This window comes from Manis pentadactyla, chromosome 3 (assembly GCF_030020395.1).
Source record: "Manis pentadactyla isolate mManPen7 chromosome 3, mManPen7.hap1, whole genome shotgun sequence".
Taxonomy (NCBI): Eukaryota; Metazoa; Chordata; class Mammalia; order Pholidota; family Manidae; genus Manis; species Manis pentadactyla.
This window is the reverse complement of record NC_080021.1, coordinates 4,342,028-4,357,675: the sequence shown is the minus strand read 5'-3', so window position 1 is coordinate 4,357,675 and position 15,648 is coordinate 4,342,028. Positions and strand designations below refer to the sequence as shown.

Below are 15,648 nucleotides of genomic sequence, written 5' to 3'. Positions count from 1 at the left end.
TCCTGTAGCAATGCTACAGTTGTGGGGGTAGGAATGGCCTGGACTTTATCTATAACTGCTTCTGGTATAACTTTGGTCTTACCCGACCAGACGACCCCCAAGAATTTTACAGACAAACCAGGTCCCTGAACCTTGGTGCTGTTCACAGCCCATCTTTCTCCTGTAGATGTTGCAGCAGTCTAGGTGCTGCGCCTTCTAGATCTGAAAGAGATTCAGACATGAGCCTGACATCATCAATATAATGGTACAGCCGCACAGTTGGCGGTTTCCCCGTGTAGCCAAGTCCTGGGCTACAAGTCCATGACAGATGGTGGGGCTGTGGAGGTATCCCTGAGGGGGGATGGTGAAAGTCCACTGCCGTCCTTCCCGCGTGAAGGCAAATCGTTCCTGACTTTCCTGCTCAGTGTCAATGGAAAAGAAGGCATTAGCAAGATCTGCCACAGGGCTGGGCACCACCGGCCCGGCCCCATGTCCACAAGACTGGAGGAACCAGAGAGCTAGAGGGTGGGCGGGAGTCTGACGCAAGAAACAGCAGGGGAGGAAGAGGACAGAAAGGAACAGACACAGAGAGGGACGGAGGGACAGGCTGGCAGAGCCGGCGGGGCAGGGTGGCTATGCGGCATGGTGCCCTGCCTGTGGCTGGAGGGCAGGGCTGATGGGCAGATCTTTATGCAATGAGCTTAGTATTTCAAAAACACTGAGGTTGTCCTCACAGGAAAAAAAACAAAACAGAAGCTTGCCAGCCTCCCAGAGCCGCCCTCCTGGCTCAAGGGTTTTTGTTGCCCATGTTTCCCCTTCCTGCTGAGTCTCCTCACTCAGCTGCCAGAATTAAGGCCCCTGTGCGTCTCAGGGCCTCCAGAGGCGAGTGGGCATGGCCAGGTCTTGGGGAGCCCCCCACCTCCCCCATCACAAGCTCCTACCCGAAGTGCCCTCTGGGTGAGGCCCAGAGCCCAGGCCCCTGCCTCTCTGCTCTGTGGTTGTGGAACCCCATCCTGCCCCACCCGCCCAGGGCATACCTGGGCAAAGGGATTCAGACAAGCCAGCTCCTGCCCCCGTACTGACGTGCTGCGCCCCAGGGTGGGTCGCCTGTATTCTGAGCAGTCCCATGGGACATCCTGAGAGAGAGGATGGTGGAGTCCAGTGTCAGGACCTCATCTGGCCCTTGGCTGAGACTTGGTGCATGGTGACCTTCTCAATCCCGTATCTTGGGGGACCTGGAGCAGTCAGGCACTTCGAGATGAGGAACTAGGGCCCCTGAGAATGGGAGTGGGTGCACAGTGATGCAGGAGGTGCCGCAGCTGTGCCCTGTGTCGTCCTTCTGTCCCTCTGCCTCGGCTACAGCCCAAGCCTTGCGGTGCCACCAGGGCCAGGGCTTCGGAGGGTGCTTCCACAAATCCACGTGCCTGCCAGGCTCCAGCCACTGTGTCACCATCGCCACCTGTGAGTCGGGGACATGCAGGGTGGGCTGGCCAGCGGAGGAGACCCTGGCTTGGAGGGGCCAGAGCCTGATCCAGATGCCCAGCAAGTCAGGAGGAGAGCAGGGACAGCGCCCGCCACCTCAGTCCAGGAGAGAGCCTGAGCAAGGGGGTGGGGGGCAGACCTCGGCTTGGTGGCTGGGGGTGGGGGATGCAGGCAGCTCAAAGCCTCAGGGAACCTGCAGAGCTTTTCTCCTGTCCACCCCAGGAGTCCACTCCAGCTTCAAGGACCTGCCTCTGGTCACCAAGATGTGTTATAGTGGCTGCCCTGACATCTCCACCCTGGGCCTGGTCCCCAATACGTCCATCGCCTGCTGCCATGCCAGCCTCTGCAGCCATGACTGACTGCCTCCTCCACTCCCAGCTGGTCACACTGTCCTGCCTCCCAGAGCCCACAGACCAGCCCTGGACCTCAGGCAGCCACTGCTCCTGCCGCTCAGAAGGCAGCTGTGGTGGGGCACTGGGGCTGGGGGCCCATGAGGAGCACCCCAACCCAGGGCAGGGGTCAGGCAGCTGGAGACTTAGGGGCTGTGCAGGAGTGGGTCAGAGGAAGGGGACAGGCCCTGGGGAGAGGGAGGGGCCTTTGGGGCATAAGGAGGTGGGAGGGTGGCCGGAGGGTGAGCAGACAGGTGAGAGGGTGAGCCTGGAGGCAGCCCCCCACCACATGCAAACACACGCGCACACATGCACATCAGCAAACAGTTGTGGCTCCGGAGAGCCTTGGGCTGCAAGGTGGAGCAGGACCCCAGCAAGGGAGAGCACACTTCTTCCCCAAGCACTCTGCCTGGCCCTCTCCTTGGCCTTTCTTATTCTCACCTTGGGAACATTCTCATGGAAGAAAACATGGAAAAGCCAACGCAATCAGAGAGGTGCCCACCCAGGAGGCGTGCTGTCCCAGCAGAGAATGACCCAGCAGGAGTGGCAGGGAGGGTCGTCGCGGGGGGTGGGGAGGCTGGGGAGGCCCCAGTAGGCCCCCATGGAGCCGGGGCTGCTGACGGCTGCTCCTCACACTGGCAGGGCAGACGGAGCCCGGGGGTGGGCTCGGGGACCACCCCGAGGAGATCACAAAGTCGGCTCCCACCTTCCCTCTCATTGCATGGAGAGGCATTCCAATTGAATCAAAGATTTAGATCCAAAAAGAGACTTTTTAAATGACAGTTCAGATAGAAAAGAAAGACACATTCTTCAAATAATTGAAACAGTTACCAGATTCTGTCGTAGGTGTACCCGAGAGTCAGGACACACAATGTTCACACACTTATTCATGGGTGTCCACAGCCCCACTTTTCATAATAGTCAAAACATGGAAACAGCCCAGATGCCCATGAATGAATAAGCTGTGGTCCACCCAAAGCACGGGGTGCCACCTAGCCATGAAAAGGAGCGAAGCCCCGACACGCTTCCACAGGCATGAGGCCGGAAAGCGTGACGCTCAGTGCAAAGAGCCAGGCACGATGACCACATCCTCTATGCCTCCACGTGTGCAGAGTGCCCAGAGCAGGCAAACCCACAGAGACAGGAGGTAGGTTAGTGGCAGCAGGGGGCTGGGGATGACAGCCTAAGAGCAGGGGCCTTCCTTTCTGTCCCTGAAACCCAGTGGTGAGGGTACACGCCTCTGTGGAATTGTACAGCACATGCGGGACATCAATGAAGCTGTTACAAACTAAAAAGAAAAAAAGAAGAGCAATTTTTAAAAAGGAAAACGACACAAAATCCAGACTGAGAAATATTCATGACTGCATGAAACTGTAAAAGAAGTATGTGAAAAATACTATAAACCAAACTAAAAAATGGAAGGCAAAATAGAAAATATTTGCCATACATATGAAAAAGAGATGATTCTTTTCCTATATAAAGAATGTTTACAAATCCGCGAGCAGGGGCGGGGAGACCGGAGGAGCACAGCTCAGAGCCAGATGGAAGGCACGATGTTCCCACCCACAAGCAGCCACTAGGCCACGGGGCCAAAGGGCAGGCGCCCACCCTCCGTGCCTGCTGGGACACGAGCCTCCTGGGGACAAAGTGGCATCATCTGTGAGACCCTAAGATGCCCCCAGAGTTGTGTTGAAGGCTGGCTCCTCAAAATGTCACAGGCGTCCCTGAGAGAGGGCTCCCAGGCACACAGCCACGGCCTCCCCACTCCTGGGGCTTGAGAATCTGGTTTAAAGCTGGTCTTCCAAGGGAGGACTTGGTGAGGACTGGGTAAGGACCCTGGTAAAATAGTTGAGGATTTTGAGGCAGGGGTTCTGCGTCTTGGACTGCAAGTTGTCATTTTATGGTTTCTGTTGAAGGGTCAATGGGTCTTTAGGGAAATTCCTGCGATGAATGGGATCTTCCTGGAAATCTGGAGGGGCCAAGGGTGGTGATGGAAACTGGGGAAGCCCCCATCTCACGTGCACTGAGCTCAGAGACACACAGGGAGGAGGAGGGAGCAGAAAGGTCACGGCTGAACGGTGTGAACGTGCTCACTGCACCATGTGCTCATCAGACTGTGAGCAGCCTAGATGCCGGCTGGCACAGAAGGGGCATTACATTAGGGCACGTCCAGATTGGACCCCTTCAGGAAGGACACAGAAGAAATGGGCTACGGTGGCTGCCTAGGGACACTTTCACACAGTTTGGGCACTTTGATCACAATGTATAAACACAGACTTAAAAGCCACCACTCTGCACTGCCACATGCCACACGGTGGCATGGGTGAGCGGGAGGCTGGGCAGGGACATTCCTGGCTTTTCTGGGGGGGTTGAAGAGACAGGCAGGCTGGGGAGGAGGCCATGCCTGACATACGGAACCAAATTAGCAGAGCTCTCACCCTGGTCACATGCTGACCTTGGCCCTGGTCACACCTTGACCCTGGCCACACGCTGACCCTGACCTGGATGCCCCTATAGGAAATGAGGGTGTAGGCCTCTCAGCAGGGAGGCTCCTAGCCCAACCCAGGCCCTGGCTGGGCCACCTTCCTCCTGCCCTAAGTGGAGCTGCAACTTAGCAGAGAGGCTGGGCCTGGGGCACCCGGTGGGCTCAGGCAGAAACCCTAGGAGGAGCGAGTGCCTGGGTCCAGCCGGCTGTGTGTCGGGATGGAAAGCATGTGGGGCCCTGGGTCTGAGGACAGAAGGATCTGGGCTGATCTGGGGCAGGCAAAGGAACTGGGCTAGGCCCGCAAGGAGCCTGAGCGTGTGCTAGGCGTCTAATCCAGTTAGTGCATGCAGCACCATGCAGGGTTACAGGGTGGCGGCCGGTGCAGTGCAAAATCAGACAGGCCCGCTGTTGCCCCGCTTTCACCCAGCCCTTGCTAGGTGGCCAGCTAGCTGCCAGGCGTCTCTACCTGCAGCCAAGCACAGTGGGCAGTGTGTCCCTCCAGAGCCGTGGTGAGGACAGTGAGAGCCGGGAGCGGAGTGTGTGACGCACGCTGTGCTAGGAGAGACTGAGACGCACCACCCACCTGGGCCCCACCCAGTGTCTGGGGAAACGCAGGCGGGAAGACCAGGTCCAGATGGGGCGGATCCTCCAGGGAAGACAGACGTGTGGAAGGGCCACAGAGAGGCGGTGATGGGAGTCCCCAGTCAGACAGTGTTAACCATGTTCTGGCAGCTGCAGGGCTTGGAAGAGGGGTGACAGGGTCACGGTGGACACACCCTGGGGGGCCAAAGTGGAGGCACCGCTCAGAGTCCCGTCTAAGTCATCCGGCAGGATGCCCCTCTGCTGCCGGGCCTTGGCCGGGGCCTCCCTGTCGCTTCCCTGACCTGCACTGGGGCCAAGTAGCCCTCAGAAATCAAGGGTACCTGCCCTTCCGGTGGGCCCGGGTTAGTGTCTCCAAGGCAGCCCCCGCCCAGGACCTCTCTGTTGGCCCACACCCTTCCGTCTTTGCCCCCCGAAGCCTCCCAGCACACTTTGGCTGGCTGTCCCTGCCGCAGCCTCTCCCATCACAATGCCCCACGTGCCCACCCCAAAGGAGCTGCAAGCTGGGCACTGGGGGCCTCTGGGGGGATCTGTCCTGGAGATCGAGGAGCCCCAAGGTGGGAGGGGTGCCCAGCAGAGGCAGGAGTGGAGGCCAGAGGGGTCCTGCCCTCCGCTACTCCCTTCCAGCCATTTGGGGGCCGTCCGAGCACAGCGGCGGGGGCCCAGGTGGGGAGGAGGAAGGAGGAGGTGGAGAGCCCCGGGCTAAAGGGGTTATGGGGGGGACCCCCAAACCTGAGAGGTCACCAGGGCGCGGGAGGCGGAGCAGGGAGGAAGGGGGCGGGGGGGATGACAGCGCTCCGCCGGGGGTGGTCTCCACAGCCCTGCAGCCCACCCCCTCACAAACGGATTGATGCGCCTGGCTGACCCGTCCGGTGGCCGCTGTCTGGCGATGGGGAGTGGTGCCTGGGGACAGGACCATGTGGGGGCTGTGGCTGGCCAGCTTGGGTGAGCTCTAGGAGGGGCACAGGTTGGGGGACAGTGCCCAGTGGGGTGGGGCGAGTGGAGGGAAGTGGGGGACAGAGGTGGCCGGTGGGGTGGGGAGGGCCCGGAGTGGGCACTGGGGTAGACAGGGCCCTGGGCCCATGTGAGCGTGAGGAGGGGTGCAGCATGAAGGGCCCCCGGGGCGGAGACCGGTGGGGGGGCTGTCGGCGGCCAAGGTCCTGGGTGCCAGCTGGGAAAGCGCGCTTGGCTGGCCCTGGGTTCCCAGGGAAGGCTCCGAACAGGGGATTATGACCTCAGGATGTCCGCCTTGGCCGACATGGGGCACAGGGACCCCAGCTCAGAGTTCTGAGTCCCCCTGGAGGTTCAGTTGGTGGTAGCTGGACCCCGGGTGGCATGGCCCCCTCACTCCTGGGCCCCAGGACGTGAGCTGGGAAGGCAGAACCACCTGACCATGACTACCTCTTCTTACCCAGTGGTGGCCCTGCAATGCTGTACCTACCACAGCCCACTAGCGAGTCCAGCTGCGTCCCCATCACTACTGGCAAAGCCAGCGAAGCCACGTGCAAGACCACGTCCCACTCCCTGGGGACATGTCAGCCGGTGTGGGTGGGCGAGCGGGGTCCCCGCCACCACTGGCCAAGCCCGGGACCCTCTCCTGCTCTCTCTTCCCCTTCCTCCTCTCTTCCTAAGCCCCCTTCCTCTAAAGGGAGCCAGTCCTCAGCCTTGCGTGGGCGGTGGGGTCCCCAGAAAGTCATTGCCCATCAGCAAGGAGCCCCAGTGCATCTCTGTGCATCCCTGCCACGGAGTAGGCACTCTGCCAGTGGTGGGTGGAAGAGGAAGGGGACACAGGGTCATGGAGGGACTGTGACCAGGATGGCAACCCCAGAGCGGCCCCATGGGGTGGGCCCCAGGGCTGGGGCTTGCAGGCTGTGAAGGATGGGACTGCTGGGCCAGCCATGACAACTGGGACGTCCGCACCGCACAGTGTACCCCTTCCTGGGGGAGTCCACGGTGACCAAGTCCCGCACTGGCAAGCGTGTCTTGGACATGGACGGCATTGGCCATGCCCAGCTTGCGTCCTGCTCAGCGCTGACCTGTGTGCTGTGGACGGGCCCCCGCCCTGGGCAGCCCCCGCAGCCTGGGCCCCACCCTCATGCTGCAGCCCAGCTCTGAAGGCCTTTGAGGAAGTTACTGTCACCCTCACCAGGCTCCTGGCCCCCCTTCCGGGTTGGCCTGCCCCTGAGGCCTGGCTGCTGCATTCTGGCTCTGCCAGCCCGGGCCTGTCTGCCGGGCCCCTTTCTCGACCCCTCCGTCTCCGGGTCCCTCTGCCCTGCCTGCCTCTGTCAGTCCATCTCCCCTCCATCTGCCTGCGATGTGGTCAGCATGATGGTCATCAGGCCTGGGACACCCACACAAACCAGGCAGGTGTTCTGAGGGCTACAGGCAGCCTGACTGGTGTGGGGCAGCATTGCATCCCCCAGAGCTGGGTCAGGGGTGGCTCTCTGAGGAGGGGGCATTAGGGACAGGCTTTGAATTATGGGGAGAATGGTTGGGTGGGGGACAGAGGGCAGGCCAGGACTGGGGGGCCAGGAGTGGCCTGGATCTGGGATTGCTCCATGAAGTACCCATTGGCTGCGGGGCCAGGCCTGTGGCAAGGCCTTACCCCATGGTCAGGCTGTATCATGTGGTGAAGACCAGCAGCCCAGGTGCCTGCACCCACCACCTGCCTTCTTCCAGGCTCACCACACCACTCCCTGGGTGCCTGGGGCAGTTGGAACTCCAGTACAGGAGGGCCTTCAAGCCACCTCAGCCTCAGGCTGGCACCAGACACCCCAGACCATCTTTCCTGCTGCTTTCCCTACAGGCCTCTCATCCTCGGAGGGCCGCCTGGCTGGCACTGGGCTTGAGATGCAGTGGCCACACATGCATGCATGGTCCTACGAATGCACAGAAAGGGCCCAGCACTTAAGGGAGGACATGACCCAGTCCTCTCACCCAGCATGGGGCCCCTCCCTGGGGTTGCCTGAGGGAGGAGGGGGCAGGGGAGTGGCAGGAGATGGCATGCCCCTCCCCTCTGCCCCCCTGCTCCGGCAGCTTCTCCTGGACTGTTGGGTGAGTTGGTGGTCCTGGGAGGGGAGCACAGTGCTTCCATCTCCATCCGAGCTGAGATGGGGCTGAGATGGGGCTCTCTGGCCCACAGCGCTGAGCCTAGAGAGTGCTCTCCATCGGCCATCACCCCCTTCAAGGACGTCCTGCTCCTAGATGCAGGGAGGCAGTGGCCAGGGCCTGAAGCAGGGTGTCCCGGCGAGTGACTCATGGTCAGGTGCCCTCAGGGACACCCTGTGGTTTGGGAGAAGAGACCGGTGGCCTGGAGAACCCCTGTCCTGGGGCCCTAGGCACCCCCTACCTCTGCTTCCTTCGGGCAAGGCCTGCAGTCCTGGGGGGCTCAGTGGTCCTGAGCCAGCTCTCAGGGGTGGGACCCCCACAGCCCCGTGAGTCCCACCACTGGCTCTTGGACACAGACCACACAGTGTGGCCCCCGCCCCCGCCCAAGACTTGGGCAGACTTCCAGAGTGGCAGGTGACTAGGAGGCCAGGATCAGTCAGGTGTCATCCTGGATGCCCCTTGGGGCTGTAACTCAGCTTTGACTTTGTCAAGGGTTGTGGGGGCTGGACACTGTCCTCAGTCACCTGAGTGTCCCACAAAAGTGAGGAACACTTGGCCTCAGAGCCTGGGTTGAGAGTCTATAACACACAAATACGGGAAGGCTGTGTGCCCCTCCCGGCTGCCACTCCCACCTGAGCATCCCCCGCCACGCCCCACCTCTGGGGTATCAGGAAGGCCTCTGGCTGAGGAGGGCCTCATCGTATGGGCCCCACACCCATTAACCCGAGAGGGGCCTGGCAGCCCCAGTCCACCCGCCCTGATGCCACCCCACACCTCACCAGGCGCTCAGCCTCTACCGCAGGCCCGACTCCCCCACTCCAGGCCGCCACCCTGGTGGGTACCTACGACAGGTAGACACCAGGCATAGGACGCTGGGAGTGGACAAACTGGCCTTGGCCCTCACTGGGTTTGAGATGGATCCGAGTCCAGGCCAGGGCCTGCGAAACCAGGCTGCCGGGTGGGCACCGGGCTGGCTCTAGCAACGAGGGGCCCAGCTACCCGAGGGCCTGTGAGCGATGTGGCCCACCGCCCAGTCCTGCCAGCTGCCTCCAGTTAACCCTGTGCTACCCTACCGGCTCACATCGCCCTGCTGCAGCCTGGAGTGGGTGCCCGACGGCTGGGTACAAATCCCCACGGGGTGCGGCACAGGCTGCCCCATCTCCCCGCTCCCGAGCACCGAGGAACGGCCCCTTTCCCGGCCCTGATGCTGCCGCGCTCACGGCAGCCTCCAGCTTGTGCCCCCGTGAGCAGGGCAGGGGGCGCCGGTGAGGAACCCCATCTGGGCCTGGCCTGGCTCACCTCCTCGGTGCTCCTGAAGGCCCCCCTGGGCTCGTCTCCCTTGCCCTAAACGAACCCCCTGGGCCCTAGAGCCTGGCTTTGCCCAAGACAGGAGTCATGGCCCCACTCTCCGGGCAGGGAAACCAAGGCTCAGGCAGAGGGACGTAGTGTTCGGGCCTGCTGGTCAGAGCCCTGGACTTGAAGGGTCTCAGGACGGTGAGCCACCTCTCCCAGGCAGGGGCGGAGGAGAGGCACTCCAGGTGGGCGTGTGGGGAATGGCCCGGAGGCTGGGCCATCCGTGGCCTCTCCCCCATCCCCAGGTTGGCTCTGAGGCTGGGTGATGAGGTTCTGCCCCACCCCTTGCCCAGCTGAGACCCTCCAGTGCTTCATGTGTGAGCAGCCCATGTCCATTTCTTCATGTAAGAATGTCACCCACTGCACGCCTGAGAACATGGCCTGCAAGACCACGCTGGTGCAGGTGGGGTCAGGTGAGGCCAGACCCCGGCAGGCTGGGGTCTACTGTGGTCACGTCCCCCAAACGGCCTTCAGGGCTGCGGCAGGGCAGAGGTTCCCTAACCAGTTCTGTGGTGCTGGGGTGTGTCTCCCTTAAGTGAGCAGAGACGCCCCAGTGCCACACACACACACACACACACACACACACACACGACCAAGCAAGGCAGACCACACCAGACCCAGGTGCCCCCAGCCTGTCTCCCGGTCCCTTCCCTGACCCAGGGTCTCAAGTGGGCCACTTAGGACCATTGGCTGGATGCTCCTGGACTCTGACCACCTGTGTGCAAACTGTTTCCTGCCTGCAGTGTCCGTGGGGAACTTGTCCTCATTAATAATTCAGTTCAGACACCTGTCCCTACTTCCCCAGGCCCTCCACTCTAGCTGTCCCTGGCCCCACCTGGCCCACTAGACCTGTGCAAATGCCTCTTAGATGAAAAGAAACAGACATTCTGCATGCATGCCCAAGCACACATGTCAACTAGCTCAGAACAAGCTGGAGGCACAGCCTGGCCAGTCCTGCCCTGGGAGGTGGAAAGAGCCATGACTCCGGCTGACACCCGGGCCACAAATCACTGACTTGCTGTGCAACCTGGGCCAGGCCGTGTTCCTTCCCAGCCCCACCTCCCCATCCCCGAATGCCTACTGCAAATCCAACCTAGGGCACCTGGGCCTGGCCTGCCCTGCTTGGCCCTGTGTTCCCAGCCATGCATTCTTTCCAGGCCTGCAGAGCAGCCCAGCTGGCCAGTGGTCCAAGCACAGACATGGCCTCTACCCCCATCATTGGCACTCTCTGTCCTGGGGTCCCTTGCCCTGTTCTAGGGGCCTGCAGAACAGTCTATATGCTGACACCACCCCACCCATTAAGGTCCACTGACCGTGCCCCCACCTGTAACTCTCCACCGTCCCAGTGGCCCCAGAAGGAGTCTGGAGCACGACCTCCCAGCCCCCTCATCCCTGGAGAATCATGGGACTCAATCCTGGGAATGAACCAGAAACCTGGGCTGGGCATCCATGGATGGGACTGCAAAGTTTAAGGACTGGGGATGAGGAGAGGGCCAGGGGCTGGAAAGGGGTTTGAGCAACTCCTTTCTGGCCTCAGGTCCACATTCTGTGGCAAGGGGACAAGTCCTGCTCTGCCAGAGGGTCCCTAAGTTCACAAGAGCCCAACAAGCCTGAACAGACATCCACACCAGGAAACACCCCCGTGAGCGGCCTGCTGCTTCCCTGGGGGTCCAGGGCTTCAGAAGTGAGGACCTCACCCAGCACACACATGTTTAAAGCCCTTTAATCTTGGGCTTTCTTTAAATAAAACAGAAACATTGCAGCTTTCCCATTGTGGCTATAAGGCAGACAACAGCGTGGAGCAGGCGAGGAATCAGGGGTGTTACCGAGCTCCTAGCCCCAGCTGCTCCAGCCTGACCCCTGTGCAGGAGTGACCCCATGCCCAGGGCCGTGATCCCAGTGTCCCCTGCCAGCCAGGGAGCTAGGCCAGGAGACAGAGCCCCAGGCAGGGTGCACCCAGGGCCCTTGGTGCGCTTGGAGGCTCTGGGCTAGTTCCTGCTTCTCTCAGGCTCCCCTTGTTCCAGCTGAAAGGCAAGGGATTGCGTGGCCTCGGCCAGCATCTCTGCAGCCTAGTGACCCTGTCAGGGAGTCACACGAGCAAAGCCAGGGAACCCCTCCCCAGGGCTAGCCCATCAAGGGGGCAGCACAGTAGAAAGGAAAGAACTGACAGAAGGGCAGCCCCAGTGGGAGGGCAGACAACTGAGGAACTGTAGGCCCAGAGACGGCAGCGGTCTGCCCACAGTCACACAGCGTGGCCATGTGGGCATCAAGGGGTGCAGATGGGCAAAAGTGGGAGCAGAGGGTACTCAGGCAGATCCCACTCCCTGCTCCATTCCCTCCTTGGCAGCAGGCCCAACTGGGACACCCCCAGTGACAGGAAGCTTACCCCCTCCACATCTGACCTATGCCATCTGGGCTGGACTGGTCCTAGTATGTGTTCTGGCCCTGCCCCCACCCCAGGGGAGCCCAGGTGCTCTTCCATCAGTCTGTCTGCCCCCTGAATTCCCAGACTCTGCCCCCTTCCCTGGTAGCCAGAGATTTGCCTTAAAATGCTGTGCTGACACTCCGTGGCTCCTCACTGTACCTGGATCAGGCCCTGACCCACTCCAGGACTGCTCAGGTGCCACCCTGCCATGCCCCCAAGTAGCTCAGACTCCGGGCTCTGTGCTCAGGATCGCTCTAGCTGACCCCTCTGCTCCAAGCATTCTTGGGACTTGGGCCCATGGAAGCATGGCTTCACCTGCAGGGTGAAGTTGGCCCCCTAACTGCCTCCCCCAACAGCCCACATGCCAAGAGCCCTGGGCCTCCCAATCTGCCCACTGTTCCCATCCTGAGGGCAGAGCTGGGTGAGGCATCTGTGTCACCTCATCCCAAGCCCAGCATGGGGCCAGGCACAGAGGGGTATCAATAATGGGGTGGGGGGAGGGCCTGAGTGTGTGAAGTGGGCTGGGCTGGTCGAAGGCCAGTATGGCTTGGACAAAGCCCAGCCCGGCCAGCCCATTCTGCACTGTACCCCCTGGCAGGTGGGGATGGGTGGACAACTGCCCCAAGTGGAGGCTGGTGGGCAGGGTGTGGTGGTCACTGGTCCTTGACGACGTCGCTGAGCCCACTCTCGGCCCGGAGCAGCTGGCTGCTGGCTTCATTGTAAGCGATCCAGTGCTGCAGGTCTTCCGGAAGCTCAGGGGGCTCCACCTGCAGGAGGAGGGGTGAGACTCTGTGGGCACCCTGCTGCCACAGGGGTACAGGGACGGGTGCCCAGCCAGGTTGCCACCACCACACTGGGCCTCTGCTCAGGCTGTGCCCCAGACCCAGGTGCCCCTGCCCTGATGCCCTCATGGCCCCTCAGCACTTGTTCTATCCTAGCTGCCAAGACGCGCCCCCCCCCCTTTACCAGGCCTGTGTCCCCCAGGGACGTGCCTGAGCCCTCCGTGTAGCTCCAGAACCCAGGCAAAAGCCCCTGGGGCTGGCTGGTTGGAGAGGGGTGGCAGCAGGCAGGAGCCAGGAGGCCCAGGGAGCCAGAAGCCAGCAGTGTCCCCAGAGAAGGGGGTGTGGGGCAGGGACATGGCCATCAGGACCGCTCTGCCAGCAAAAGGCCGAGCAGGGGCTGTGAGCCCCTCTCCTCCTCGAGTACAGCAGAAAAGCTGGGCTTTTCCCCAGCTTTGCTCCAGGCCTGACCACTGCCTCCCCTGCCCACTCAGCCACAGCAGCTGAACCCGGCCTTCTCAGGGCACCAGGACGGTCAGGCAGAGGTGCTCCCACCTGGAGCCCTGCCCTTCCCTGCAGATGGGGGAGCTGCCCAAGTCACATGGCCAGTCTGGGCCTAGGCTCTGCTCAATGTCCAGGCCTGGCTCTTGGGAGCCTGTCCTCCCAGCCCAGCTGTAAAAACCAGATCAGGACTCAGCTGCAGCCCAGCTCTACTCCCAAGACCAGACTGCCCCACACCAGCCTTTCAGCAAACAGGATCCCTGGGCACTGGACTCAGCCTGCCCCACAGTATACCTGAAACTCCACTTGCCCGCCCCCCATCCCCCAGGCTCAGGCTGGAAACTGGACAGCTCCTGGCCATCAGCCACCCTCCTGCCCACAGCTGGGCATCCGCAGGGTGTCCCTGCCATACGGTGGCATCGGCCTTCTCATCTGTCACGTGGACCTCGCCCGTCCCCCGAGACCTTCCTAGCCCGTGCCTGCTCACATCACTCGCACCTGCTCTTGCAGGAAAGCCTCCCCATCTCTGCTCTCCCCACCTTTTGATCCCAGCTCACAGCCCATCAATTAAAAGCCTTGATGGCCAGCCACTACCTGTGCTGGCCACCCCCTCTTGGGCCACCCCCCTCCTGACACACTAAGGGTCACACAGAGAAACCTCCATCCCTATGGGTAGGGGGAGATTCAGGCCCTTTGGGTAGTTCCGGACTCAATCAGGAAACCAGGGCTGTGTCTGGGGCCCGTCGTGCAGCCTGGGGCAGTCCCATTACCACGCGGAGTTTTCTTTTTAGTTTCCCCACTTCTGATACAAGGGAAAGGCTGGCCTCTCGTGATTAGAGAAAGGCTGTGTCCCTCCTCTGCTCAGGAGGTGCCTGTCCAAGGCCAGAGAGGACAGCGCCCTGCCTGAGGGCATCCAGGGATTGGGGCAGGCCCTGGCAACCATTGCGGCAGCGACACCCTGTCTGTCCCCAGGGCTCAGTTGCCATGCTGCAGGAGCCAGCTATGCTGTGCTGTGTTGGTGGGGAGCAGGCCCTGAGCAGGGGCCTGGAGCCCAGGCTGGTGCTGCGGCCCTCTTCTCTGCAACCGGAAAAGGCACAAAGCAAGTAGCTCCCCAGGGCTTACTTCCCCAAACTCGGGCGATGGTGGCCCAGCCCCTCAGCTCCAAACTGTGTGCTGTGGGGAGGGGGTGTCTCAGGTCCTTGGGAGCTGCCAGCAACCTCCTCCACTGACAACCCCCATCCTATGCTCAGAACCAAAGACCAGAGAGGGTGGCTCTGAACCCCAAGCCACACAGTGGCACCAGGACTTAAGACTTCTGTAAGAGGCCTGTTCTGGGCTTCCTTGTTCTGAAAAAGGTGGAGGGTAGGGTGTGAAGCCCTGAGGGGTCAAATTAAGAAATGGCAGAAGGGAGCATGCAAAGTCCGCCTATGAGGAGTTAATTCAGGAACCCTGGACCCTCCCAGGAAGAATGGAATCAGTCCAGGAGGCCCTGGGTCCCAAGGAAAGGGCTGACGCTGTACTCGGCAGGAAAGGGGCACCCCAAGAGGTGTAGGCAGCAGAGCCCTCTCACCAGGGGACAGGGCAGGAGGCCTCAGGATCCCGCGAGGGGCGTGCACCCGGGGACAGGGGTGCTCACCCTGCGTTTGCACAGGTGCTGCACGACGCGCTCCGGGGAGGTGCCCAGCACGTGCTGGCGGGAGCGTAGCAGCGCGCAAACGAAGCCGTCGCGCAGGCTAATGAAGCGCGCCTCCAGGTAGAAGGCTCGGCCATCCCAGCCCAGTAGGCGGGTGCGCACCTCGAAAGGCTCCAGCAGGCGCAGCGAGCGGCGGTAGCGCGCGCACGAAGCCGCCAACACTGCGCGCGCCCCGAGCTCACGGAGCGCCCCAAGCACGCCGCAGCGGGCAAGGTGCGCAGCGCGCGCCACATCGGCCTCGCGCAGGTAGCGCGCGTTGTTCATGTGCAGCAGCAGGTCCAAATCCGAGGGCAGCACACGACCCGCGTAGCTCTGCTCGGCCAGCAGGTCGCGGACGCGCGGCTGCAGCAGGCGCGCGCGCAGCACTGCGCACGGCACGCGCACCAGGTACCATCCGTCCAGCAGCGCGAAATAGGCGAGCGCCAGGGCCAGCAACGCCACGAGCAGCGCCAGCATCGCGGCGGCGGCGGCGGCAGCGGGGAAGGCGGCAGTCCGGGTTGCGGAAGAGCACGCGGCGCTGGTGCCTGCGTCCACCGGGTCCGCCTGGAAACCGGCGACAGCAGCGCGGCCGGAACGAACCACCTCGCGAGACCGGCTCGGGGGACGCGCTGGAGGCCGCAGCCCCGCCCCGCCCCGTCCCCTGCGCGCTCAGTGGTTCGTCCCGCTGGCGCGCCTTCGCTTTCCGCCGGCGGGCAGGGCGCGGGCACCACAGCGGCACCTGGCGGGCGTGCCCTGCGCTGCGGGCTCCGGAGTGTCGGGTGGTGGGTGCATCTCATCGCTGGCTGGCAGCGCGATCCCCCGCGCCTCTCCCTGGCCCTTGAAGACTCGGACTGACCCGGGAGATTCGGTCCCTC

At 62.2% G+C, this 15,648-nt stretch overlaps 2 protein-coding genes across 3 annotated transcripts; one reads left to right on the top strand and one right to left on the bottom strand.

Moving 5' to 3' along the window:
• Positions 1-990: 990 nt before the first annotated feature.
• On the top strand, positions 991-3,449 carry SLURP2 (secreted LY6/PLAUR domain containing 2). Its single transcript, XM_057497683.1, has one exon. The coding sequence runs from the start codon at positions 1,281-1,283 to the stop codon at positions 1,818-1,820; it is 540 nt and encodes a 179-aa protein (XP_057353666.1). The 5' UTR covers positions 991-1,280; the 3' UTR covers positions 1,821-3,449.
• Positions 3,450-11,102: 7,653 nt separating this feature from the next.
• On the bottom strand, positions 11,103-15,390 carry THEM6 (thioesterase superfamily member 6). Of its 2 annotated transcripts, none has more exons than XM_036922522.2 (2): positions 14,738-15,390; positions 11,103-12,588 (listed from the first exon to the last, which is right to left on the bottom strand). In XM_036922522.2, exons 1-2 carry the CDS (start codon positions 15,248-15,250, stop codon positions 12,475-12,477), a joined length of 627 nt encoding a protein of 208 aa, XP_036778417.1. In that variant the 5' UTR covers positions 15,251-15,390; the 3' UTR covers positions 11,103-12,474. The 2 variants fall into 2 exon arrangements, with proteins under 2 accessions (XP_036778417.1, XP_036778425.1); XM_036922530.2 differs by having other exon boundaries at positions 14,897-15,390.
• Between the last annotated feature and the right edge of the window lie 258 nt (positions 15,391-15,648).

Bases quoted from the DNA above. Each gene is read 5' to 3' on its own strand.
- SLURP2 (XM_057497683.1), top strand. From the start codon at position 1,281: ATGCAGGAGGTGCCGCAGCTGTGCCCTGTGTCGTCCTTCTGTCCCTCT.
- THEM6 (XM_036922522.2), bottom strand. From the start codon at position 15,250: ATGCTGGCGCTGCTCGTGGCGTTGCTGGCCCTGGCGCTCGCCTATTTC. The intron at 12,589-14,737 runs GTGAGCACCCCT...CTCCTCCTGCAG, and splicing joins AGCACCTGTGCAAACGCAGG to GTGGAGCCCCCTGAGCTTCC.